Source organism: Zonotrichia albicollis, chromosome 2 (assembly GCF_047830755.1).
Source record: "Zonotrichia albicollis isolate bZonAlb1 chromosome 2, bZonAlb1.hap1, whole genome shotgun sequence".
Classification (NCBI taxonomy): Eukaryota; Metazoa; Chordata; class Aves; order Passeriformes; family Passerellidae; genus Zonotrichia; species Zonotrichia albicollis.
The window spans coordinates 66058755-66086593 of record NC_133820.1 but is presented as its reverse complement, the minus strand read 5'-3'; the positions used below and the strand labels follow the sequence as shown (position 1 = coordinate 66086593).

Below are 27839 nucleotides of genomic sequence, written 5' to 3'. Positions count from 1 at the left end.
TGTGGCAGAGGAATCAATGGAATTCATATAAAAGGAGGAGGGGGGTGGGAAGAGAGATAGGAGATGCCTTGCTCGGTACCAGCAGGTCACAAGCCTCATGAGGCTCGAGCAGGGCTTGCAAGGAAGTTGCTGACTCTATGTCCATGTGTACCTTTTTGTTCCTTGCCTTGGATTTGCTGGTCAGTGGCATGCTGCTTTGCCTGGCTCTCCATAGAGCTTGTAGCCTACAGGAATTTGGACAGAGTGGTACAGACATCGCCGACAGAGACTCTGATCACTGACTATCCCTTTAAATGCAGTCTCATGACTTAGTCCTTGCTCCACTACCTATTAAAGAAGGAGACAGGACCTTCATAGGCAGCTTCCATTCAGGCACCCAGAAGGACACAGAAAGGCAAGACAATTTAACAGAGCTAACTGTGAGTAAATACAAAGCATTAGAGGTGCTCTCTAGAGCAAAGGGCATGGAGAAAGATTTGTAGGAAATCCTGAGGTGAAAGAAGGTGCAGTAATTTTTAAAATACACTTGCATACAATCTTCAAATATGGAATTCTGTAAGAAAAGCTATTTTCTCATTTTAACATTATTCCTTTAAATATGAATCTAAGTGTCTCTTAATAGAACGTTGACCAGCGCTTGATTTCCCATAAAAATCTGATGTGATGATTTTGTGCTGCAAGCACTGGAGCCTTTTGCAAATGCCACCTTTTCTCTCACTGGCATAAATTTCACAGAAGGAATATCTGGGGGGGAAATTTGAAGCCAGCCTTTTGCAAACTTGGATCCAAAGCCCAGCCTGGAGGCTCCAATTAGATTTTTGCACTTCACAAGGGGTGGCCTTCCTTCTGGGAGTGCTGGGTGTGATCCCCCTTCTGCTGGGGACAGAAAGGAGCTCAGCAGCATGGAGATTGCACTGAGGTGTCCCATCATGGGTGCAGGTAGCTAATTTTTAACCAAGAGACTGTGTGCTTCTATGCTGTGTAATGGAATACCATATTACATGCTACAGCATTCTGGAAAATTCAGTTCTTGTTAGTCAACACAGTCATCAGCATGTCCGTACATATGTATTTTCTTTTCTTTTTTATTTTTTTAATGTCAGTAGCTGCTGAGTAGACCTGGACAAGTATTTTAACAGTTATCATTACTATTGCAAGTGACATCTCAGCACTGATGGAAAGTTCCTCTGCCAGCTCAGCCTATTGCTTTTCTAAATATATCCATGTCATTAATTGCAGGTATTAGCTGGTGGAGACTGCTCCCAGCTCATCTTCATGTTGCCCATTTTATTCTCTGCATTCATCCTGTCTGCTTGCTGCACAGCCAAAGGGAACTGCACCTCCTATGATGAGCTGAGAGAGCTGAAGACTGAATTTGCCATCAGTCTCTACCAGCAGGTGTCTGAAGCAGAGAACAGGACCAATCTGGTTGTCTCTCCAGCAAGTGTGGCTGTTTCTTTGGAGCTGCTGCAGTTTGGAGCTCAAGGAAATACCTTTACAGAGTTGCAAGATGTCCTAGGATACAGCATTCATGGTAATGTACTTTAAAAAATCCTTATTGTCTTACTTTTTGTAATAAATTCACAACTTTATGAAGGTGACAGGAATTGCACACATCGTATTTAACTTCTGCTTTCTCTCTCACCGCAAGATGTAGTTTTCTCTGTCTTTGACAGCCAGGTATCAGATGGACAAAGGAAAACTCAAGGGAGTAGTTGACAAACAGGTTATTATTCCTCTTTTTTCTGAATCAGTACTTACTCTCTTATGACACAAAATACAGCTGCATTTAGAAAAGCTATTTCTCTGAACAGCAGAATTACTCCAGGCTTGCCAGAGGTCCATTGTGTCCACTCTGTCCTGGTCTCCTTTGTGTGCTCTGCAAAGAACTGCCAGGCAGAGAACAGTGGTTTTCTCTCCTCTCCCACTAAAAAAATTATGAAATCTGTAGAAGCTGAATTATATTTAAGACTTTTCTAATGCTATTACAACTGGCCAAAAAGATGAAAAGTTATCAGAAGGAGACTGGCAGACTGAGATATACGTTGACAGATGTATGGTGCAATTGCATCTTTCCCTGAAAGCAGGCTAAAATATAAAACTCACTGGGAATTTGGAAGGGATATGGGAAAGACAGATGTCTTTAAATCCAGCATTAAGTCAGCTGAATTTAAGGATGCTGTTTTCATTTTAGCTCTGGATTATCCTACCATCTCAAATCACATGTCAAAAACTATTTTACATTATGGGCAGAATGTTTATGAAAAGCAGATGACTGCCTCATCCTCAAAATTTGCAGCTTACATACAATACTTATGTATAGAGATAACACTGCTATTTCTCAGCATAAAACTTGCCTTCAGGGCATGAAAACTAAAACCCACAGCAATTTCATTGTCCTGTGCCTCAGTAACCTGCCTCAGTCACCAGCACCATTCTGAGCAGCATTGGTATTCAACCCCAGCACAGCAGTGACAGCTAACTCTGGCTGATCCATACAGACACAGCTGCATGTACTGACACAGGGACAGTGCATCTAAATTATGAGCAGCTGATATAACAAAGTCTTGCCTACTGACTCCTATTTCTGTAAATTCAAATCCTAAACAACATTAATGCATACAAGGATTATACCTTGCTTGACACTTCTGGTCATTACGGAATCAGTTATTATGAAAGGACCTTACAGAATAACATTTCAAAGTGAAATCCAAGCACAGATCTTCACAGAAAATTTAACAGAGAAGTGCAGGGGCTGTTAATGACCTGCTAGCTCTTTTAGGCTCTCTCCTTCTCATGTGGCACATCATGGCAAGCAGACATTTTATCTCCATTTTAGCTGTCTTGGTATAAACCACATAAGCTTTGGCTTTCAGCAATGCTAATGCATGAATGTGAAAATAAAGTAGGATGGGATCTATTGTTATTGGTATACAGTGTATTTCCAGTAACAGGGAAGGAAACCACTTCCTCAAATGGTCTAAATCAAATAAATAAATAAAATGCTTAGATGAAATTTTCTATAAGGTGAATAAACACAAATTGTGAATGCATGCATATATGAAAAAATTCCTTTCTTCCAGTAGATGTTTGCATTAATGTTTATGTTGGTCTGCCCTAACCAATTATGAAGGGTATGGTTAAAACCTTAGCAGGCTGAAAACAATGAAAACATCGATGGTGAAAACATCACTGTTCACAGAGAATCTGCTCCTAGATGCACTTGTAAACTTCTCTCAATGTTTGGAAAATTTGTTCACCTTTATTCTAGTACTAACAAAAACAATGTATAATGGCATGTATCTCTAGATAGCATAGACAAAATGACATGCTTTAAAATTATTTCCCCTTGCTGTTTAATTAAAGCAATTTTGAGCTGTTGTCCAAGCTAGAATTCACAACTCTGGTTAGCTAAGCACCGTGGTGAAGTCACAAGCTTGGGATACCACTCCTCACACTCATCTCTGCCTCTAATTTACCATCTTTGACTTTTCACATCTTTCAGAGAGCTCACCAAGTGCTCCCGTACTAATGCAAGACACACAAGAACTTTACAACTCAGACTATGTTTTCTTTGAAAAAGAAAAAGCCCACTGTTGTGGGCTGTATAAATAAAGGAGTCACTTTTAACACATGAAGAAACTTATCAGCTCAGTTTAGCCAGGGCTCATCAGCAATACTGGGGCAGTTTGGGACACCATCCTTCAAGAAATCAAACAACATCTAAGGGCCAAGGGTGGCAGAAGTGCCATCAGAGAAATGCTTTTCCTGGGATAGTGTTGTAGTGTGTTTTTAAGTTTCTCAGTTTGCTCCCCCATTTTATGTATTGTATCCCCCTGTTCTTTGTAAATGGTTCCTCCCTCCCCAGTTTTCCTGCCACTGCTCCTCTGGCAGTTGGTTTCCGTAGCAACCCCTGCTTTCAATCAGCTATGTTATATAATTCCTCCTCCCCTATTCTCCCTTATAAGTAAATGTTTTCTCCTCCCTGGGCCCAGTCAATCACCCCCCTCTCCTCCCAGCATTTGAGAACCTTCTTCTCTCTGGGGATGGTGATTGGCTGTGGTCCCGGGGACCCTCCCTTACTTTGTATTTATTGGTTACTTATGTATGTCAGTTATGTTTAGTACCTCCCTTTGAGTTTCCCCATTGGTTAGCTGGGCTCCCCTCCTTTCTCCTCCTCTTTCCTTTAAAATCCTGTTTCTCCCCCTGTTCGGGGCCATTTTGGTGGCTGGTGCCCGTCCTCGTTGGTGCCTCCAGACCATCTAATAAACCGACGGTTCACCCCCAGCAAGCAGTTGCCTCCTTCTTCGTCTCGCATTGCGCCACTCCAAGCTCTACATCCAGCCCAGCCTGAGGCCAAGACGCCAAAGGGGGCTGGCTTTGGATGCGCTGGGGCGTTGGCGTTCACACCCCTCGAGCTAGCCAGACCTAGGGCCACGTACGCCCTCGCGCAGGATAGGTGGATAACGTCAGGAGAATGAGATAGCAGAGTTGTGGCATTGGCAGCTCAGCCAGTCATGGCCAGAGGCACTAGACCTCAATGGTGGGAACTCAGAGAGTGACCAAGAAAGAATAACTATCTTAGGAACTGTGTCTGCATACAACTGTGAGCCTGGCATGAGATCTGCCACTTGGCACATCCACACTGGTGATTTCTATAGACACATGAAGAGAGCTTTCCAATGTCCAGTGCATCACTGCCTGTTGCAGCAGTGCTTGACAGGAGTGCTCCACAAAGTCAAGGGTGATCCAATTGTTATGGGGCTTTAAGAGTCAGAGGACACCGGTGTCAGTACAGGAGCTGAGAGCTGCAGAGCTCTGGGGCAATCCCTGCTGTCCTTAGCCTCAGCACAATTACAGTTTCTCTCTTGCCTGGCAGATCAAAGTGTGCAGGATTTCATGCACACGGTGGATGAAGCAGAGACTGACTCCAGCCAAGGCACAGTGGTCCAGCTGGGATGTTCCCTCCTTGTGGATGCAGGCGTGCAGCTCTCGCCCGACTTCGCCGAGCGTGCCGCGCGCTGGGCCAACAGCAGCCTGCTCCAAACCAACCTCACCGACCCCAACACCACCCACACACAGGAGTGGATCACCACTGACCTTGCAGGTACCATAGGGACGCACAGAAATGGTTGCACACCCGTGAAATGTAAAATAAGAGTAATGGGAGAAGTAGATTTTAACCAAGCATAAAGATTTTTGCCACACTCCATGTTGCCCAAACCAAGGCTGAAAGGCAGGAAACCTAATTCTTGTGTTAACGCTCATCTGTAATGTGAAGAAAGAGCTGGAATAGGTCTGAATCTATAAGCAGTGTCAAGCTGCTTACCACTTTTTCTTGTTCCCTTAATTTTTAAAAAGGCAGTAATTTGCAGTGTTCTCAGTTTTAATTAGGAACAGCCAAATTCCCCTTGGACCATATTCATGGCACTGAAGGCTTTCATGGTGCTACAGGGGACATACAGGGGTGTAAGCTGAGCAGTGAGATTCTGAGTTTAAAAAATCTAATGGGGAATAAAAGCACTGGCCAGCTCAATCTCAGCTCTGGGGAGAGCGTGCACCAACAGGCAGCCCCAGGGAGGTGCATGTGTAGGTGTGGAGGGGAAGGTAGAGGGTGAGCAGGGCCTTGTGAGTTGTGCCTCTTGGCCTTAGGGATGGAGAGTGGTTTCAGCTTGCTTTATTTAGTCACACAGACCTGGGCATGTAGGACTGCATGTGTCCCCCTGCCTTGTCTCTTTTCCGTGCAGATGGGGATATGCATGGGATGACACCGGAGAGTGCTGGGTCATCGCTCAGCCAGGTCACCCTGGTGAGCACCCTGTACTTCAGAAGCACGTGGCAAAAGAAGTTTTCCTTCATGGATTCCCAGATGTTGCCTTTTACAACGCCAGAGGGCTCGACCCTGAAAGTGCCTACCATGCACCACACAGCTGAAGTTAACTATGGTAACTGTCCTTGATCCAGATTTGTTCTACTGTGCAATATGGAACAGATTTATTTCATTTCCACAGTTACCACACTAAGATGTATTGTTTTCCCAGCTTGGAGAGTGTCTCAGAAAAGGTCCCATCAAATTAAAAGACCACCCAGGTGACCAAATTGACTCCTCATAATTCCAGGCAATAATAAAACAGATCCTGGGTTCAAAATGGTTCCTAAAATATCTACTGTCCCATCCCTCATAGACCAACACCTCCCACTACTCCATAACAAACTTGTCAGCTGTAGGAAACAGTCAAAAGGCATCAATATATTGTCCCAGGAGAAAGAGAGAGAGAGAGAGAGAGAGAAAGAAAGAAAGAAAAAGAAAAAAGAAAAAGAAAGAAAGGAAAGAAAAGGGAGGAAGGGAGAAAGGAAAGAAAGGAAAGGAAAGGAAAGGAAAGGAAAGGAAAGGAAAGGAAAGGAAAGGAAAGGAAAGGAAAGGAAAGGAAAGGAAGGAAGGAAGGAAGGAAGGAAGGAAGGAAGGAAGGAAGGAAGGAAGGAAGGAAGGAAGGAAGGAAGGAAGAAAGAAAGAAAGAAAGAAAGAAAGAAAGAAAGAAAGAAAGAAAGAAAGAAAGAAAGAGAAAGAAAGAAAGAAAGAGAAAGAAGAGAGACTGAGGGATGACTGACTGACACACTGCAGTATACAATGTCCTTTACAATAGCATGGAGCTGTTAAATAAAGCTGGCTAGGAAGGGGCTACAGTAGGAATCACATCTGACCCCATGACAGAGGGGCAATTAAGACTAAAATTATATCAAGCCCCTACCAATTTGATTTGCTGGGTAAGAAATTTCCTGGCCCCTCAGCCAAATCACTGCCCCTTGAATGTGTGAGCACCAGAGGGAGCAGAGCATAACCAGGAGCACCAGCACTACAGACCTGCAGATGTGGTCACAGCCTGTCTCCAAGTCTTTAGGGAAAAACTGCAGATCTTGAGGGACAAATTCTAGAAAAAGAAAATAAATTCTTATGTCATGTATACCAAATCAGTGGATGATCTCAGCATGAGCTTAAAACAGTATAAATATAGGTCAAACTTTTATTTGTATAATATATGAATACAGCGTAGGCTACTTTCAAAGATTTGATGTATGTAGGTTGCTGACAGGACTCATGCTGCAGGCTTAATTTTCTGCCACCAGGAATTATGCCAGTTAGCTACACAATCTCTTTCAAAATATAAAAAGCTCTTTTCCCTCCTACTCTATATTTCAGAACTGCACTTGGGTAAAAACTCTCCAAATTCCAAATCTAATTTTTTTGAAGACAGATTTATATCTCTTAACATCCTGACTGATTTATCCTTTAAGTTAAATAGCTTCTCCTCAGCTTTGATATTTACTCCCAAATGTAATTGCAAGTCACCAAGTTTTCTCTCAATTTCCTAATAGCTAAGATGAAGATGCCAGGCTCTTCTAAACTATTCAAAAACCAAATGCTCAAATTCTCTACTAGTTCTATTTTTTAACTTTTCCAATTTAAATTAATCTTTCTTGAAAATGACCAGAAATGTACGCAAAACTCTCAGTGAGGGCATACATGCTTGATAAAATGCTTTCACAGTTTCTATGTCTTTATAAAATACCTCATGTAGTGTATTGCAGAACTGGCTCAAGGTGGTTACACGAGGTTGGCCCCACTAGGGCCTTTTTCCTTTTGGCATTTTTTCCTAGGTAAATCAGGAGGAGGGAAATCTCCAGAGGTATATAAATTCTTTGTGTGGTTTTGACCCACCATTATGTTTTCATCACTCCAGTCTTCATGGCAATCTCACTGTTTATCTTTGATAAAAGTCTTGAGCATTGACAATACTTTGGAAAGCTACTAGTGACCCTTTTCAATCTCTTGTAGCTTTGCTCATTGCAGTTTCCCCTTCAAGCAGCTGCTTGCTGCCTTGCCTTTCTGGTTCTAAGTGCCACCATTTCTACCTGTAAATAGTGGCACAGTGAAACAATATTTCATGTTTTACCTAAAATTAGATGGCTGAATCTATGCTTTTTTATCAAATTAGTTAACAAGTCAAAAAAGCTTATAACTTTGTTTGCCAGTCTACATAATATTGCAATTTATTTCACTTTCTATTTCTCTGTGACCTGATTATTCTTTTCTCCAGAGTGTCTTAAAACTTCTCAAAGACAGACCTAAAGTTTCCAAGATTGCCTTCTTTTTCTTACAAATGTACTCCTGCTCCCTAGGAAAGGGATGGGAAAAAAAACAATCATCAGGCTACTAAAAATCTTTGCTGACTCATTTGCAATTCCACATCCAAGTTCTTCTCATATTCTGGGGTGGTCATTAAGGCCTCAGATTATTAAATGACAGAAGGCAGGATGCTGCTGTTGCTTGTACAAGCAGAGATCTCAGGTAAAGCCAGTTACCAGGAGTTCCACAGCTGAGCGGCATTCTCTGACCATATATTTGCTCCAGAGTCCTTGCAAAGTTGATGTGAAATAATTTGTCGTGCACTTTTGACCACTTGCCAAAACACAAGGTACTCCATCCTATCATCCTTAAGTAGGTAGCTAGAGCACTACATTTTTGCACAGAAAAGGAAGGACAAAATATTTGGATTACCTTTCATCCAGGCTGAAATGTGTGAGCTCTTTGCAGCTCGAGAGACTTTTGAGCAAAGCTGAAATAGAAGGGATCATTTAAAATTTGCTGGTTGTCAGATTTGATTGGGCCAATTCAATCACTGTCACTAAAAAATCCAGAAACATTTCTAACAAATCAGTTTAAAATTAATGCAAAAGACTAGCTCAGTACAACTAAAGAGAGGACTGAGATGACTGTCCTTCATTATTAAATGATAGCAGCTGTGTCCCACCAGGATCTGAAACACAGAGCAAGAAAGATAAGCTGTGGCCTGTTATCAATTGCAGCATTTACAACATTGTTTATCCTTTTAACATTGCCAAACAGAACAAACCAGCCTGGGGACAAGTAAGACTGCTCTAAGAAAATGTCAACATTACTGTTCACACACACTTCTTAAACACCATAACCATTTTACGTATTCATTTTTCCAAGCAATTTGTTAACAACGTTTGAATCCTAATTTAGCATATGTGTAATCCTTATGGGATGCTCAAAATTACTTCAAGCAACAAACACTAAATGTTCTGACTCAATCTCAAGTCTTTGATTTTCTTTCTAATTAATAAATAAGGACTGTATAACCTTTGTGCAGAATGTGCTGACTTCAAAATACCAGCATGCCAACAAATTATACCACTCATGTCCAGTGCACTGCAAATATAAATCTTCCTTGCCTGCCCAGTAGAAACCAGAACATCTTTTCCCAGCAAATTATCCACATGCTGGGAGTTGGTTTTAACAGAGCAATTCTCTCTCCAGATTGCAAGGCAGGAGGGCTAAGAGCCTAAAATTTAATCTAGCAGAACAATCAACACTTAATGAATCCTATCTAGTCCATATCTAACAAGCACTGTATACAAAATATTTGAGACATCCTATAGCTATGTATTTACTGACAAATATTTAGGTATTATGAACATGAGCTACCAATACCCATACATAGTTATTTACAACCACTGACTCAAACAGTGTGAGCATCTCCTCTTGAAGATACAACAGCTACAGCTGGGTGAAGGAGGTGTACATTCAGTATTTTGGATGGCCTGCAGTAAAGGCAGTAGGACTTTCACTTGTGCCTTGTACTTAAGATGTATTTAACTCCTGGCCCACTAACTATGGCTGAGTGTTCCTGAAATGCTACTTACTGGATTCTTAGATGAAAAAAGAAGGAAGCAAAATTGTGACAGCCAAATCTGTTCTATTGTATAACAGAATCCATTAGAAATGCCTGGATTGTTTTTTTGGAATATGGGATGAAAACGGTACTTTTAAATGGCTGTTACAAATCGCTGTAAAACTAATTGCAAGTTTGGAAGCTCTCCAGCTTTTTCTCTCTTAATTTTGAGACTACTTTTTATGACCTTCATCTGACTGTTATAAATCTCTGTGCCTAGACTTTAAAAAATTATAAATTTGGTGCTTAAATAAAAATAGTTAATGCTTAAATAAGCATATACTAGCTCTTGTTTAATAGAACTATCTTTTTATTGAAATACAATTAAAATAGATTTTTAGAGGTAGTAAAGATGAAAACATGAGCCAAAGTAGGTTTCAATTAACCAGCTAGGACATTGCATTTTATTTTCATAATTCCTATCTGTTGTAGTAAAATTTTAGTGAAAAATACAATAAAATTGTAAGTTCATTCAAAGAATATACATTGTGGGAAGAGTCATCATAGTTGCTGTGATTGCCTTGGTAGTTCTGGGTTTTTGTCCCCAAACCGAGCAAGCAGGACAGCTGTTATATGGAACAGTAATAAAATACCCATGCTCTGTTGAGGTGTTTCTTCAGGTGCTATCAGTGGCACTGGCACTGCTCTGCCAAGGTATCTGTGTCTCTGGCACACTCAGGGTGAGTTCACAGCAGCCTGAGCTGACTGCAGGAGCCCAAGAGCTGGAAACCACTCCCTACATCCCACCACAGCTGCTCTGAACTGCCTGCTGACCCCAGCATGGGTTGTGGATTAGGGGTTTTCTTCCCCTTGAATGATGAAATAGAATCTCTCTTTGCCCACCCACAGGCCAGTTCCAGACTGCAGCTCTGGAGGCTTTCAGTGTGGTCGAGTTACCCTACCTGGGAGAGAAACTCAGCATGTTCCTAGTGCTTCCCAGCCACAAAAGAACACCTTTGTCCCAGATTGAGTCTCACCTTTCTGCCAAAACCATAACTCTGGGCCAACAGCTTGAAGAGAACAAAGATGGACATTTTTCTGCCTAGGTAAGCAATGTTAGCACACTGGATTCACTACTTTAGCTGTCAGAATTCCATGTGACCAGTGCTGACACAAGCAGTGTGTTAGCAAAATCAAATTACATGCTTTTGGTTTCATTATTCATCACATGATCAGAGATGCCCTAACCCTTTCTTAAACCACAAAAGAGGTGAGCCAGGAATGACAACACTTTCTGGTTATACTCTGTACTGTTTTAAAAACCCCAAGTATTTCAGTTGATCCTACAGCTTTTACTTACAATTTGTTTGGGGTATAAATCCTTTAAGGGTCTAAACCAGAGAACTGTTGCTAGACCTTTCCCACACTCATTTTTCTCTTTGTTTAGGGAAGAATAAACATGTAACCTCCTAAAGAAAAAAGACACTATGTTGTCTTTCTTAAACTTGCCAGAGTACTAAAAAAGCATGGGACAAAGAGCTTGGCCCCCCTCCAGCAGCCATAACCATCTTTCCATGCACAAAGCAGGTTTCACTCATCCATTTTCCACTTTAGTCAGTTGTTGTTTTAGCAAACACCTATGCTGGAGGTATTTTCTGTTATCTACTCCAGAGAAATTGCATAGCAGGAGGAATTAGGCACAGAAGGGTTTATGTGACTATATCCATTGTATGGAATAGTATGGAAGGGCTTCATTACACACATCCCCTACAACATATTCATGACATTAACAGAGCACTGAAAACCAGTGTGGACATTTATATTTGTTTTCTTCAAGCTAATTTTTGGGAAATATTTCCAAGGGCCATTTGCTATAACCAAAAATAATATTAGAAAGAGAACACTTTGTGAAAATGCAGAATTCACATGTCAAGAAGACTTAGTAGCAATGTGATTGCAACAGAGGGATCCCTTCTGTTAATGGCTTCAGGTGAAAGTGAGCTACTTTTCTGCAAACACACCATCAGACAATGCACTGGGCTCATACAGGAAGACATGGATGAAATGCAAAGGCTTGAAATAAATCGTATCTGTTAATGGTGTTTAATTCTACAAAACTCTACAAATCCTGCATTTAAATAAAGTCTATCATATTAATTTCAGGTTCAGTATTCAAAGCCTTTTTGACCTAAAGACAGTTCTTTCTGCCTTGGGAGTTAGAGATGCATTTGATCCCATCACTGCTAATTTTAAAGGCATTTCAGGTAAGAGGCTTGACTGAATACAAAATTATCCTTGACCCAACAGTTGCAGATTCTTACATTTGAATGATTTGTTAGACCTGCCTGGCTCTTATGAATTGATTGCACTTCTTTATCTGTGAAACTCTAAAGCACAATTCACACTCAACTGCAATTACATTTTGAGCTGTTTTTCTAGGAAAGAGGAACCTGAAAAGGACAGGTTTGGTTTTGGTCTTGAACTTACTTTTTTCTTGTTTATAAGATTAAAACTGTCAAGAGAGTGTAGGCCTGGGAAAACGGCTATTTATTCAAAAATTCAGGATGCTTTAGTAAAACTTACATTCCTGTTTGTGTTTTCAAATAGTTATTTAACAGTGAGAGGGATGCTGGTCCAACAAGTGTATATTCCAACTCCTGACATTGCAAACAATGCTGGTTTATGCCCAGGCTGTATTGTCTTGCTAATCCAGTAATCAGTATACAAAGTTATATTTTTCCTTTGCTAAAATACTGTTGTAATGGCTAAATTCCTCTGCTCCTTGGGAAATTTATCCCCATTTAATATTAAATGAAAAATAAAGAATCCACATTATTTATTCTTTTTGACTCCTTCCAGCAACAAAATATTTCAACTTCAGTCATTTCTGCTCACAGTAAAGACTTGCGAGTGTAGCTGCCCAGCAAGCAGCTCACATTCTTGTGCATGTGAGTGAATAAATGAAATTGCTCTAATTCAGACAAACGTCCTTTTACAGAAAAGTTGCTTTCCTGGAATGAACCTCACAAGGCACATTACTCATGAAGTTTTTTATGCTGCTCTTAAAATTGAACATAGCAATGTTCCATTGCAATACAGATCTCAGCCTGCACAGAGATGAACATTAAAATAATTTGTTACTGCTCACTGCTGCTTTGCTTATTGCAAACAAATGTTAATATACTGATAAATTACACAAGGATATATTTTATAAAGTTAATATCTATTTAAATAAGATAAATACTTTGGGGAAATTAATTCCATAAACAATATAATTTACCAGCTTCCCTTTGGCTTTTGGCATACAGGATAAGGCTTGTAGAAATATTTGATCCTGCCCTGGCAGGGTTATGAAACAAAGGATATGTTGAGACCCTTTTTAGTTCTAGCCTTACACACCATGTTGTAGCAGTAGGGTTCTATGTGGTCTAAGAGTTATGTAAGGCAGAGTTCACAAGGAAAATATATCTTTTACTTAACCAATAGATAGTTGGGGGAAAAAAAAGGTAAATTTTCATAGGTAAGTTTTCATTTCCTCTTCTGTATGAAGCAGAAGGATAAGCTTAAAAATATTTACTCTCAGACCACATTTAGCAAATAAATGTGTTACTTCATTTCAGACCAGAAATAGCTTTTTTAGACTTGAAAGCTTGTTTTTTCCCCCTGAACAATGTGTAAGATTTATCTATTTTTTAAAATTCTTCCTCTCCTTAGTTTTGTCCTGCTTGATTCCCTCCCAGTTTTTCTGACTAGACAAAATTAGGACAGAAACAGATAAAACTCTTTTAGCATTTCTTTGATTTGACCTACATGTTGGACTTGATCCTTGAATTCAGACAAGAAAAAAAAGAAACTTCTCTACCTTTCCTGCTTTCTGCCTTGTACAGGCAGCTGGAGAAAAGCAGACTTGTAAAACTCTCTTCAGTGTCTTTCTGAAATTAATTATTTTCCAAGATTCATTTTATGTCACTTCCATTGTTTCTTCCTGAAGAACATTTTTTCTACATTTTCCTTTCCAAGGGTTCTTCAGTTCTTTCATTGCCCTCACTCTGTAAAGTTTCTATTCTCACTATGTAACCTTGCCTTCCACCACAAAGTGGTGACCTCTCAAACTAGCAACTCCCATTCAGCATTCAATCCACTCTAACCATATAGTGGGAGAACAGTCAAAGGCTGAAGTACTTAAGTTATGTGATCCTTAGATTCTGCACAAAAAAGGTAAAAGCATTCTAATTATTTTTTAAATATGTTTGTAATGAAATGCCGAAAATAACTTCTTAATTTTGGGGGTTTTGCAGAGCAAGACAATCTTTATATTTCAGAAGCTATCCATAAAGCAGAGATTGAAGTAACAGAAGATGGTACAAAGGCATCAGGATCTACAGGTAAATCAAATACTCAGACAAACTTCTCACTTCTAGAGCTTACCACTATAAAATCAACTACTAGTCTTTTATATAAAACAAAACAAATAAGCATGGTAGAATTCACATGTATGCATAACAAACTTTTGTATTTAACACATTTCCATTTTACCTTTGCAATTGCTCATAAGAAACTTTAATTTTTGATGTCCAACTAAGGTGTAATGGCTGAAATGAAAAAAACAACTTTTCCAGTTCAGGGAAAATTCAGTTTGAGAAAATACACCACTTATTTTTCTGCTGGTTAAGTATTTGTTCAGATCATAAGAACAAAAAATGAAAAAAGGTTAGTAATATTTTGTCTACAGACCGTGTTATAGGATTTGAGGATGATTTCTTTGATAGCATTAATGGTAATGATGGACAAGTTTTATGCAGACAAGCTTGATTCTTATATACTCTTAAGTGTGACCTTCATGTGCAGTCTGGTAGCTCCTGCTAACAGACCATTTCCACATGAGCAGATGGGACTGGGTGAGTGGGAGACTCAGAGCAAAATCTCAGCCATGGACTACCCAGTCAGTACACACTCATTCACCATTAACCACATCTCACCTTCCTGCTTCCCTGGGCTGTACCAAGGAGAAATGTGCTCCACACCACAAGTGCTGGTGGGTCCTTGGCTGGGGACCAGGGCACTCCATCACTTCTCCTTGCTCCCAGGGAGGAATTCAAGAGGCATGTGGAGAGCATGGCAGTGCATCTCTGTGGTGCCCAAACTGTTGCACATCCCAACATCCCACAGCTGCAATGCCAAAAAGGAACCTGGGCACACCTGAATTGATGTATTCAGTATTCCTCTATAAACAGCCCTGAGTAAGACACACGTGTACATATGGGGGTGTGTAGAGCACATCTGGCATAACTAAGTTAAAACTGTACAGCTCTGCAGAAAGTTTAACTTTTTCAACAGTTTTAATCTCTACCAGAGCAGTAATACTTTTAATAACTTTGTGGTAAGGCCCATACAAAAGAAATATTTTTAGGTGACTTCAGTTACACATGAAAAACTAAGAGAAAAATACCTTTATCCCCTTGAAACCAATGCTAAAACATCCCTTAACTCCTGTCAGACCAAGCTGACAAGCAGATTTTAAAAACTGCAATTACATTTATTGTTTACTTTAAAAGCTCTGGATCTAGTCACATGATGACTTGAAGCTAGGCCTTTTTTTTTTTTTTCAAGCACCAAAATAGTGCCTTCTTAAACTAGTTTTATTGTGTCGTAAATGAATTTTCAAACTAGTTCCATTGTTTTAACTGTTCAAAAATAATCTAGATCTGGTGGGTTTAGTGGTAGAGTTTTTGACAAGGTATTCTTAATACTATATAGCTAAAAGGAAGAATTTATTTAAACAAGATGTATTTTAATAATAGCTGAGCCATCATAAGTCTTAAAAACTCTTTATTTAATTGAATAATTAACCCACAACAGAGAGGAAAGACAGTCATAAACTGAGTTGAGGATACTTGAGATTTTGTTGAGAGTTCTGACAAGAGAAATTCCAGGATGATGTAGGTATTTCTCTGCTGCTTGCCTCCCAATTGGATAAGGAACTACATTTGTGCCTTGCTTATCTTTTTCACCAGAAGAGTATAGCTAGGAACTGGTTAACAGGTAAGGGAATAGGTACGACTTCAGCAGAGTTAGGAAGGTGATGACAACACAAATCACCTCTGAAATCCAATGCCAGGCAGAACACCATTCAGCATTGAAATATGCACGAATCACCTGCATGTAGTCTCACAACTCCTCACATGTTAATTTTGCCAGACTGATCTCACTTAGATAAAATTGTTGTTTTAGTCTTAAAGCAGAGGAGCAACTCAAAAGTCAAGGTACTAGCCAGTGCTTGAGGGCACTGTATGGAAGATGGAAAGAAAAAATATACATTTTACTGATGTTTTCTTTGTTGCATTACAGCAATGGTCTTACTGAAAAGATCTCGAACACCTATTTTCAAAGCAGACCGACCTTTTATATTCTTCCTGAGACAAGCTAACACAGGTATGCATGCTCTGCCTTTCAGGAGCAGAATCCCAGCTACACAGCACTGAAATCAATACAAATAGCATGCCATTCCTCAGTCCAGGAAACTTCAAACAACTATAGAAACAGTGGGATTGGGGTTTTAAAGCATAGATTTTCATTTCCTTAAAAAGAATGTATAACAGTCATAGAAGTCTAGGAAGCCAGATTAGCCTCTTCTTTGGACAGGCAGTATGTGCTAAAAAAATTTCCATCAAAACTACAGGCACTAGAGAGATCTCACAGGTGCTGAACATTCCAGCATCAGAAATTGATCTCTACAGAGCAATTCAAGTTACAAACAGGCTGGACCAGCTGGATTAACATCTGAAGTAGTTAAAATAGAAACCTTTCCTTATAAAGGAAACTTATACTGATAGCAAACAGACTTCTGCCAAAAAATGTCTTTGCAACTGTTAACTCTTTTCTTGCAAATGACCTCCCCTAGCCCCCGGACAAAAAACCACCCAAAAACCCAAACAGAACTGCAGAGCACGTCTTAGAGTGAAGCATCACAGTGCTCCTTTAGCTTCGGTAGTGGATTATGAGTCTCCTTTCAGACATCCAATCACATTAAGTTACTCCAGAATGTCTGCTAAAATAAAATACCCTTTAGCTTGTTGGCAATAATAAAGAACTGCATTATTCAGCCATTTAGCAGGCATTTGCTACTCTAAAGCATCAGGCCAATATCCAACAACTTTTATCATTCCTAACAATGCAGTAATTTTGCACCTGAAGTATTTTCCCACAAATCGTTCAAACCACCACATTTCTCTTCTAACTGGGGTCACAGCCATTTAGACCTTCAAGGAACACACAGATATTTATAGGGCTCAGTAAAACACTGGGGCCTAGCACAAAGACAGAAATAATTCCCCTTATCTGCTTCCAAGCAACACACACTGTTCTCTTAGTCAGTGAATACCTGTGTAACATTTTGTTTTAAAAACCCGTATCATGAATTTTGACCACAGCGCAAGCACCTAAAGAGAAAATTACTGCCTTGGTTGGAATTTTGTTTTAAATATGCTTTGGCAATCATTACCAGTCAATGAATAGAAGTATTTTACTTGGCAAATACAGAATTTTAGAATAAAAAGGCATTAATAAGCTCACCTGTGAAACATGAGCCACAGACTCTTCAGGATTAAGAACAAACTTACTTTGGTGAATAAAATGGTCAGTTTACAATATATATATAAATTATATAAAGAGGAAGGAAATCAGACTGTAAAACAGGATTTTTATGTGAAACATAAACTACATACCTTCCAATCAACTCAAAATCAAAAATAATTTCTGTAATTCAAGCTTTTTAACGCAAAAAGTGAAAACATTCAGTCATTTCACTTGCTCAGACTTACTAATTCAGGTTTTTGAGGTACGGAAAACTTGAACAGATAAACAAGATCTATTTTTCATCCACCTGTCTAAAAGTGCTTAAAGCTATGCCCATAAAGTTCTTAATGAATCTTTACGTAGACCAAAAGTATTCATTGCATCAATTCTCTAGTAATAGGCGAAATATGTTTTTCAATACTTAAAATAGCACAGTTCTGCTCAAAATAACTGAAAACTTTTAGAGTTTTTTAATCTGAATTTCAGGTTTAAGCCCATTCTCTTTGAAGGACAAGCAAGGTAACATTACAAATAACCAACCAAACCAGTCAACCTGAGGCAGTCATTTCATTCTCTTCTGTAACTAAAATATGAACACTAAGAACTTAGGTTCTGTTTTGCTCAGTTTAGGTTTCAGATTTTAGCAGGTTCCTGGTTTGGGTTACCAGTTATTTGGAAAGGTGATTTTAATACAGAAATGTTTAGATTATTTTAAGACAAGCATGCAATTGCAGTCAGTTTTTCCATACAGTGAACAATTCTATGATCTGCTAGCTCCATGCCTAACTTATGTATTTAAACTGTACTGCACCTAGAAAATGCGGCCCCAAACTGAAATAATGTTAATATTGTTTTCATTTACAGGTTCAGTACTTTTTATAGGAAGAGTTACAAATCCTTCATCATAAGCACTAAGTGCATATACTGACTTCTGCTCCTCCTGTGATGAACTTTCCTCCAATGAAATTAAAGACTACATTGTATGTATTTATTAAAACACAGTTTTAAGCACATCACTTTTCCAAGAATCACCACTACCTTATTGCATTGTAGACACTGTTGAAACTTAGAGCTGTCTAGGAATCATCAGTACCACAACTACAGCAAAGACAGTGTCCAAATAGACATCTGCAAAAAAATGGAACAGGTTTAGCCTCCTAAATGTTTAACAACATGAGCCAACAGCTTCTCTTCAACTTTATCATGGCTAAACTCAGCTTGACTGTTGCTGACTATGTAGGTGATTTGAGTGAAAACAACCCACAAGAAAGCTTTGTGATGTTATTTTTCAAGCACAATTTCATTTCCTTGTCCTGAAGTCCAAAGCTTAAGAATAGAACTAAAATTCAGCCTGACCTCAGACAGTTATAACCCAGCTGATATAGAAGGTAACAAGCAAGCAGCGAAATGATGTGAAAAGAAAATGAAGTTGAAAGGCATTTTCAAAACTGACACAGAATCAGAGAATCATTAAGGCTGGAAAACATCTCTTAGATCATGGTCTGCCCATTAACTCAGCACTGCCACATCCCCCACTAAACCAAGTCCCTAAACACCACACCTACACACTTTTTGAATGCTTCCAGGGATGGTGATTCTACCATATGCCAGGGGCAGCCTGCTCTTGACAAAGCAGGTAAGAAGTAGAAATACCCACTCAGTGACCAAACAAATAGTGCTAAAAGAGACAGCAGCACTATCTCCACTGCCTTTGAAGCACACACAACATAGAACAGACATTGCAGAAAAATACTGAATGGGACTCCTGGCATCATGAAAAATGGGAGCTGGTTTTCAGCATCCTGACAGAAGCTGGGATATGGCAAGCGTCCAGCAACTCATGGCACAAGCATCAGAAACCCAGGTCCATAAAGATTTTGGGGGGAGACAGCAAACCACTACGCATCAGAGAGGACTGTTTTAATCAGCTCCCACTGAATCAAAGCAAGCCTTGCAGATAACCCAGAGCATCCAGCACAGCTGAATGATGTGGCCAGTAAAGCAACCAATGATATTTTGTGTCCAGGCAGCAGCACTCTGTGGCTGTTCCCACACTTGTAAACCCGTAAAATCCTCTGACACAGAAAACCTCTGTGCAGCCTTCCTCAAAGGCTACTGACCCCTGCTTACTGCATTGTATCCCTCAATAAAACCACAGGGTTTGTCATGGCTACAGATGTGCTTACAAAACATCACTTTGTTATGCTGGCCACCAAAATGCAAAGTACACAAGATATCCTACTGTAGCTGCAATTCAGCATTAGCTCTTTTTCCCTCATTCTGATTAACAGCAGAACATCCAGTGATACAAACCCACTGTTCACTGTGTCTAACACAGATACCAGAACACAAGCTCTGGAAAGGGAAGGCAAAACAAATAATTTTGATAAAAACTATACTCAAACCTACACAAAGATTAAAATAGAGATTTTATTGATGGAATAACAAAAGTGCTTTTCTTAAATATTTTTCAAAATACATTTATACAACTTACAATAATATATCCAAAATAACTGTATATACAAAACATTACCTTGTTTAATGTATGTGCTTTTTACTTTTTGAAAATTACAAAGCAACTTTTTGGCAAAGTTCAACCTTAAGAGGTGACAGTTTTGAAGGTAAGATTAAGAAAATAGAACCTGAGGGCAAGTGACACTTATGTCCATGACAAGCAAGAAGTTCTCAATTTAGTTAAATAAAAATGTTTTTGTAGTATATTTCACATTACAAAAATAACAGAAGTGAAGAAAAAAAAAAGGATGATTGATACTTCTCATCACTTTATTGAGCAGCTTCTCATTCTTTCAGGTACAGGAACTTGAGATAAGAGTGCATGTCAAAAATGAATGCAAGTAAGAACAGCAGTGCCCTGCTGTGGCTCTCTCATGTGCAGTTTCTTAGCTGCTCTTGATATGGTTGACCTGATTGGATCTGCGATGGATTTCTTCCAGAAAACTCTCAAGCTGTTCTATCAGCATTCGTTTTTTAAACCTGGATTTAAAAGAAAGCATTACAATGGATGCACAGAGTAATACACAAAACATCATTGACAAAATTTTAACTGAACTCTGGAAACTTTAGTTATTAGTTCAGGAGCAGTGCATGATGAGGTATACACATACCTCATTTGTACACATACACTGTCTCCCAACATTCTGGTAAACCACTAACTTGCTTTTCCATTTGCTGAATACAAAACTACAAGTGTTTATTATAGCTGAACATCACTCAGCTCTCAGAAATCCAGGAAAAAGACAGTTAAGAGTTTGTTGCTTCCAGAAGTGAAGTTCTGAAGCACAGAAATAAAATATACATCAAAAGAACTGTAATCCTAAAGCTGGCAAACAGCTTTTAGGGATTATTTGCATGCCTTCATGATGCATTCAGCCAAGTTAACAAAGCTGGTACTGGTGGAGGAACAGCCATTACACAAATCTGCAAAGCAGATTTCCTGACAAACAACACAAGTTAAAACTTTGAGAAAGAAATTAAAGGAAAATACAGGCATCCAAACCCCATACCTCTGGAGTCTCTGCAGCTCTATTCCATATCAGTTGTATAGATTTGATCAGCACACCATTCTGTCACCTCTGCTTACACCCCTACCTCAGGAAGTACAACTCCTAGCTGGTCCCAGCCAAACCCTCCCCCTTGCAACATTTCTGCACTTCTGAGAAGCCACTTCTTACCAATGCTTTGGTAGCCATATGTGTGTTCAAAGACAAGCAGCAATGACAATATTTTGAACTATATCCCAAGTTCAGTCCTGTGACTTCGCTAAACCCCAGCAGAAGCCTCTAGTTCCAGTCAGGCATCCTGGTCCATGCCCTTGGCTCACAGAGACATGGTACCCCTCTCCTAATTTCCAGATCACAAGCCTCTCATAATCCCTGATGCATCCAAGAGCAAAACTCAACCATTGCCAAATTGTGTAGAATTGTCAACTAAAGATAGCTGGAATAAAGAGACTGTGCAAGAGATATGAGAGCCACAGGTGATCTTAAAAGCCTAATTTTACAGCACAAAAATTCCAGCCCCACTAAGGGCTGCCACAAACTCCAAGAGCAATAGTATTGTTATGGTGTGCTGTGACAGTGAGGAAGAATGCATAATTTGCAACATATAGAACAACTCTGACAGGCAATGTAACAATCATGCAAAAGGAAGCATGGTTGCTAAAGGAAGAGCATGATCTACATAAATTTACATGCCCCACCAAGCTGGCAATAGAAGGCTAGAGGATCTGTAGCAATGTCCAACATTCAGCATACCTTGAGAGGCATGGTTTTCTCCTAAAATTATTTTATTTTTAATCATGAAATTTGCTTAATGCCACAGGAAAATAGTTGACCACTACAAAACATATTAGAGAATAAGAAGCAGCTATTCTTTGAGGTTTCTGAAGTAAGCCTCAAAGTTCTGGTTATATCTACAATCCCTGCAAGATCCTGGAATTACTTATTCCCTGCAACTCAAACACTATTGGTTCTAATACATTTCTCCTTTTTTCCTCTCAGTAAGCATGTAGAAAGCTAAGTATGGACAGTCTAAAGATACTGTAAGGAACAGTTTCTACCTGGATGAAAAACACAGGGTTTAAATCCTTATCAAGTCACTCTTCTTCAGAGAAAAGCCACCTCCATTTCCAAAGTCTCAGACTGGACTACGCTATCTCTGAATGAAGTATGCTGAAGAGTAGAGACATATCTTTATGAGCATACTTGAATTTAACAACTATTTTTAGGACAAGATTTTGAGCTGATGCTGTTTCTGAAAGCCTAATTCCAAGTAACTGGCAGCTCCATTACATTTTCAAATTAGCAGTACACTCACCTGAACTTTAAAAAAATAATTCCAATTAAAGTTACCTTCTCTTTCTACACCATTGTCCATCTACATTTGCAGGGATTTGGCAGTTACATTTGCTAACATCTCTAAGGCCAAATCCAAGGGAAAAAGGTAAGCTTTTACAAACAACACCTCAAGAAGCTTATGCATTTCTGCTCTTTCATGGGGAATTATTTACTTGCAGTGCAAAGCATGGTTTCAAACAATTGTGTGATTGTCCAGCAATTATACATGGCACAACATAGTGCAGTTTTTTAAGAATAATACAATCCTGTTACCTACCTTGAAGCTTCTTTTATAACATTCTGTAAAAATATCAGCCGGGTTTGTAAGCTCCCTTGCACATGCTTCAGCAAAAAGAAGATTCTTTCATATTCTTAAATGTCAAGAGAACAGAAACATCAGTTATTTAAAAGATGCCTATACAGATATCTGTTGTAATAGATCTGAGTGAAATGCAATATCCAATGTTTGTAAACTTTTAAGCTGTATCTCCTATCAACTGGAGCAAGAACATCTTATTTAATGAGAATAAATATTAAAAAATACATGATATTGCACCTTAGGATATTACTAACACCTATCAAGTTAATTCTAGTATTGATATAAAAAAACATGACTTTCATGAACACTGCTTAAGTATAGCAATGTTTTAATGACTCCTACAGTAAGTTTTTAGCAGAGGTTTTAAAACAAATCTTTTCAGCTTGAAATTTAATTTTGCTTCAGTCTCATGGTCCAGTACACTTCTAAAATAGCAATTTAATGTGAATTCTTTGTTTAACTTTCATGCCAATTATCTGAAAGAAATTCAGTATACTTACTCCTTCCCGGTTTTCGGATCTCTTTCATAATTTGTGCTCTTAGCTCTATATTAATCTCTCTGGAACTCCTGCAGTGCACTGGCTTTTTCCCTTTGCTAGGTGAAGACATTGTCAAGTTCTCTTCTGGACTTTGCTCTTTACTACCTGATTCCTCGTGATTCTCCAAAAACCCATCAGCATTCAAATTATTCCCTAAATGTTCATGTCCTACATCTTCTGTAGGAGCTGTTGGTCGATCCAAGGAATTGAATGGTGAAGAGGACAGTGAAAACTCTGAATCCACAGCATTTGGGAAAACATCTGATGAAAGGGAGTCTGTACTGTGATTCTCAATGGCATCATCAACTCCAACTTCATTATGTGTTTCTGATGCTGAAAAAAACAAAAATTACACTTGCTAGGTTCAAATTCCTTATTTCATACAAGTCAATGAACCAGATCAGCATTAGACTCTTAAAAATATGCTCCAGCTCACAGAGTCCACTGTACATGCCAGGTATAAGAAAGCTTGTTTGTGGATTATAACACTGAGCCTGTCACTATCTCCTGGCAATTAATGACTTCAAAAAAAATCACAGGTATATTATTTGTATAAAAAAGGAAATTACTATGTGGACTAACAACAAAGAAAAACCACCTGTAAACAATGATTTTATGACATGTGTCTTTCTCCCTTTAAATCAAACAAACCTAATTTATTTTAGTACTAACCAGTGAATAAGAGTTATACAGCTCCTCAGCTTCATACTCAGGAAGTAATTTCACTGCTCAAGAGCAAGATTCAAACTAACTTCATGCTGTGATACTTCTGGAGTATCTAAATTTCCAGGCAAAGGAAGAAAACTCTTCTAATTGTCTACACTGTCTCCTCAGGAGAGAGGAAATACATTGTTTATACTTAGAAGTTATATGGAAAACTTCCATCCAAAGGACTATATGAACTCTGTAATTAGCCCCAGACACACACTTAAGTACTTTTTTTTCAAGAGGGGGGGATAAAATTGCCATATTTCACAAATTAACCAGCAGGTGTTTTTACACAAAAGTTTTTTCAGATAAATTAAAAACAAACTTTAAAGACTTGAAGATTCACTTACTTTTGTGAATAGCAATGGGTTTAATAAGGTCAGGCTGTGCTTGTGCAATTGGTGTAGGGGGCCCTTTTCCTCCAATGTGGTTATTGACAACTGGAAGAGTTGGTGGTCGCCCTCTGAGCAGGGGGGACATACAACGTCGTCTTTTTGGAATCCCTTGCATATTTGGTTCTCCAGGTCTTTTATGTTTATTCTGAGGTCCTGATACGAATTCATCTGCTTCATCTATCATCATTCCCTGAAATTAATTTAATGGGAAGAATTCTTAAGCTTCACACCAAAACCATGTAACATAAGGTACAATAAATGCTCTGACATTACAATAATGTTTAGCATATGTATGAGTTACATACAATATACCATTATGTTTGGAATTCCAAACTGTCAATCAAGACCAGATAAATATGCTTAAGGCCCTTATCCAGCAGTCTGACAAGTAAGGTGGCAGAGTGGGCCATCAAACTGCTTTTTCAGTAGTTGCAAAAGAGACTCACATATTTAATACAAGACCTCTAAATGTCACTGGCAGTTTGGTCAATTCCAAGAGATTTGGATAAAAGAGACAGCCAAGACTCTCCACTTTGAGACAAATATTTCAGTTATAATACAATTTAGAAACATAATACTGGTGTTCCAATAAAGGCTGCCCTCCATAAGATACTACTGATCAAAGAAAAACTGAGACAGTTTGCAGCCATTTCTTTTACAAGTATTTGAAAGGGTTTCTCCAACAGACTACTCAATGAACAATGTAGGCAGTAACAGACACACAAAAGCACATTTTTAAAAAAGCTTTACAGAAATGTCACCTTTTTGTCCAATTTGAATGGATTGCCAAATGTATGAAGCCTTCGTGGTTGATCAGGATCAAGTTCACGGAGTGGAGAAGGTATTTGTTTTAGATACTCCTGGTAGTTTCCCATTTGTGCTACAGGTACACTGTGAACTTGATCTATTATAACAGAGGAGTTAATTAATACACAGTACTGCTCACATTATGAGAATTTAGTCTATATCCATTTCATATCTCTAGTGTTCAGACTTATCATATGCATTAACATAACAGCTGTACAAAGCTCACCATTTTTCTTGCCTAACTGGTATTTATAACACTTCAGGAGACTTGCTCAAAGGAATCACGACATGTCTCGGGGATTTATCATTTTGACTACAAAAAAGCCAAAGGTGTCATGCACAGACGTTAGTTTTCCAATTTGTCCCAACTTTACAGCAGAGCAATGGATGGAAAAACAGACTAGGAACAAATTAGAACTAATACATTACTACAAAAAAAAAAAAGATATTTTAAAGCAAAGTAGGAACACTGTGCTGCACACAGATTTTACGTAACTTTGTCCAATTTTAGCAACCCAAAACTTAATTGTCAAGGCCAGCATTTTCCCAGAGTAAGAGTGACTTCTGATCACCGTAAATCAACAAACTCTTAAAAAACCATAGGAGCTGATTTTAAACTTGTCCTAGTTTTAAAGTTGCCAAGCCTTGATCTGGAAAAAAACACAGATAAAAATTCCTGACATGAGTTAATCCTCCTCCCTGAAGAACAACTACTCTGACAAAGTGATAATGTAATGTGAAATGTACAGATGTTAATCTGACCTAAGTGGTGGCAGCGCTAATGCAGCACAAGCTTTCACTTGCATTGCCCTTCTCACTCTACTTATTTCAACATCTTTGGTTAAATGCCACAAAGCAGTGCCAGAAGACACAGGAAAAAAGGTAAAGGAATAAATTAGTGAGTACTGAAACATTTGGTGTTGGCTCAACAGGCAAAAACAATCAGTGGCAGCATCCAGTGAGCTAGCTTACTTTCCCCACTGCTCATAATCCACTTCTACTGAGAGAGATCATCATGTTCAGAACTGCCCTTTGATTTTATCAGATACATCCATGAAAGTCAGGAAAAACAGTGAACAAAGAACCTTCTGTGAAAGCCCAAGTCCCCTCACACGGTCCTAAGGATAAAGCAGTGAATCAGCAATCTTTCTGTTCTCACCATTTTTTCTTCCAATAAGGTAAGGATAAAGCATATTAAAAAAATCCATGCAGTTTAATGCCAAGAGCAGACATCCACAAGTTTTAAAGAACTACATTATTTGTTACATCATTTTTAGCAATGATCACATCACAGGCAGACAAAACATAAAATGTTATCTGACCTTCATCTTGTCCTTTGAGGAACTTGCAAGTACTCTTCAATAAATTAGATCTCATTCGTGTTAACTGATCCAAAAGATTTCTTCTGGGTATGTCATAAGCATTTCTAAATGTCTGAGGTTTCAAATCCTGTGGTTCCAGTAAATGAAATTCCAATTAATGCCTTGTAAGAAACAATATCTAGCATTTCAATGCAAGTATATTGAAAATAACAACATTACACACAGTGGTGCTTACCTTATTCAGCAAAGCTATTTGGAACCCAGCATACTCCTTCATATTGAGGTCTAGAGGTCTATGAGGAATTTCCCCAGTAATCCCCTGTAGCAGATGTTGAAAATCGTTCCTATGTGCCATAGACAGGTTGTGTGATCTGCTTCTGACCTTAATTCCAGTCTCTTGCGCTACCTTTTTGCCTACAGAGCCAATGACTCTATCGGACTCTATTTTGGCCTTAATTTGAAATAAATAAATAAATAAAATTGACAATATGCTCTTAAAAGGATTAGTCAGACTTATTCATTTTAAATTCCTACCTACAAGATTCAACAATGTGCTAACACACTATGATGACCATAACCAGGCTGAGTGCTTAAGGAGTGCTTAATACATAACCACTTAATGCCTACTACAGTTTTAAATATAGTGAACAGTTTTCTGCATATTTCTCCTCTGCTGCCCATTACAGTATCTAAGCACCAATATGCATGCAATGCTTTTATTTTCATAAAATGCCACCATTTGACTAGTAATTCTCTGCAGATCTATCTGTACTCATATGATGTTCAGCTGTTCCTGTAGAGAACAGTCAAAACTCTCTCAAGACTGATTTTCCCACAACTGTAGTTGCAATCAGTCACCCAATTGTACCAACTTTTTTAAAGTTCAATGCAAATAGTCACAACATTAAAAAATGTGCAACATATGAAAATAACCAGCTGGTTAACCAGACAGACCTAGCCCCCAATATTATGTTAGATTTGTACCAAAATTAAACGTGTTCATAAATATCAGCATTTTGACAGAATACAGTGAAAAGAATTTAGTAATACAACTGCCAATTTTTTGCAATTTCACATAAATTTATAGACTACTCAAAAATTTGAGTATGTATTGAGAATACTGAGTCTTTACTGGCAGGGCCAGTAAATCAGAAGTTACAAAAGCTTTAAGTACAATTTGCAGTGCATGTCATTACATCTTAGAGGAGTCAAAGATGTCTAGGCTGAGACATCAGTTCACAGATTAGTGAGCAACACAACTATGATTTAACAGGATATGCTCTAGACTCTAGGACACTTGCTTCCTCAAATAATCATTTATATTCATGTTTTAAGAAAAAGCTGGTCCATAAAAACTCATTAGCTAAGTTACAAGTACTTGGCACTACTATTTCTTGAAGTTTCAAGTTTACTTTTTATCATCTTGAACACAAAGCTTAACATGCACAGTTGAAAAGTGGAGGTAGCAGGGCAGAAATGCTTTAGCTGGTGCAGGAGCCTAGTCAAAGATTCGGGCACTATTCTGAACACGGTCAGCAATTTCAAACAATAACCTGACATTTCTACACCTGCATCATTATTTGATATTCTCTTATGTCAGTTATCTTATTTATTGAACACTTT

The 27839-nt window shown here is 38.7% G+C and overlaps 2 protein-coding genes and 1 long non-coding RNA gene across 4 annotated transcripts in view; 2 read left to right on the top strand and 1 right to left on the bottom strand.

Moving 5' to 3' along the window:
- LOC141728210 (uncharacterized) overlaps window positions 1-27839 on the top strand; it is a 584197-nt gene that overhangs the window by 417916 nt on the left and 138442 nt on the right. The gene's annotated exons all lie outside the window — the stretch shown is intronic.
- SERPINE3 (serpin family E member 3) lies at window positions 103-20052 on the top strand. Its single transcript, XM_005482604.4, is given in 10 exon segments — window positions 103-419; window positions 1240-1534; window positions 4880-5107; window positions 5748-5945; window positions 10605-10749; window positions 10751-10801; window positions 11859-11959; window positions 13994-14080; window positions 16044-16127; window positions 18135-20052. Coding segments are annotated over 10 exon segments (1359 nt in total). The 5' UTR covers window positions 103-293; the 3' UTR covers window positions 18179-20052.
- The window catches only part of INTS6 (integrator complex subunit 6), a 38680-nt gene continuing 30517 nt past the window's right edge, over window positions 19677-27839 (bottom strand). The window contains exons 12-18 of one of the 2 annotated variants that reach the window (XM_005482403.4): window positions 26452-26667; window positions 26217-26343; window positions 24849-24991; window positions 24043-24277; window positions 22946-23317; window positions 22404-22497; window positions 19677-20264 (exon numbers count right to left, since the gene is read on the bottom strand). In XM_005482403.4, the coding sequence (XP_005482460.2) occupies window positions 20171-20264; window positions 22404-22497; window positions 22946-23317; window positions 24043-24277; window positions 24849-24991; window positions 26217-26343; window positions 26452-26667 (1281 nt within the window). In that variant the 3' untranslated portion in view covers window positions 19677-20170. The remainder of the gene's footprint in view (window positions 20265-22403; window positions 22498-22945; window positions 23318-24042; window positions 24278-24848; window positions 24992-26216; window positions 26344-26451; window positions 26668-27839) is intronic. The other variant, XM_005482405.4, reaches the window with a different exon arrangement.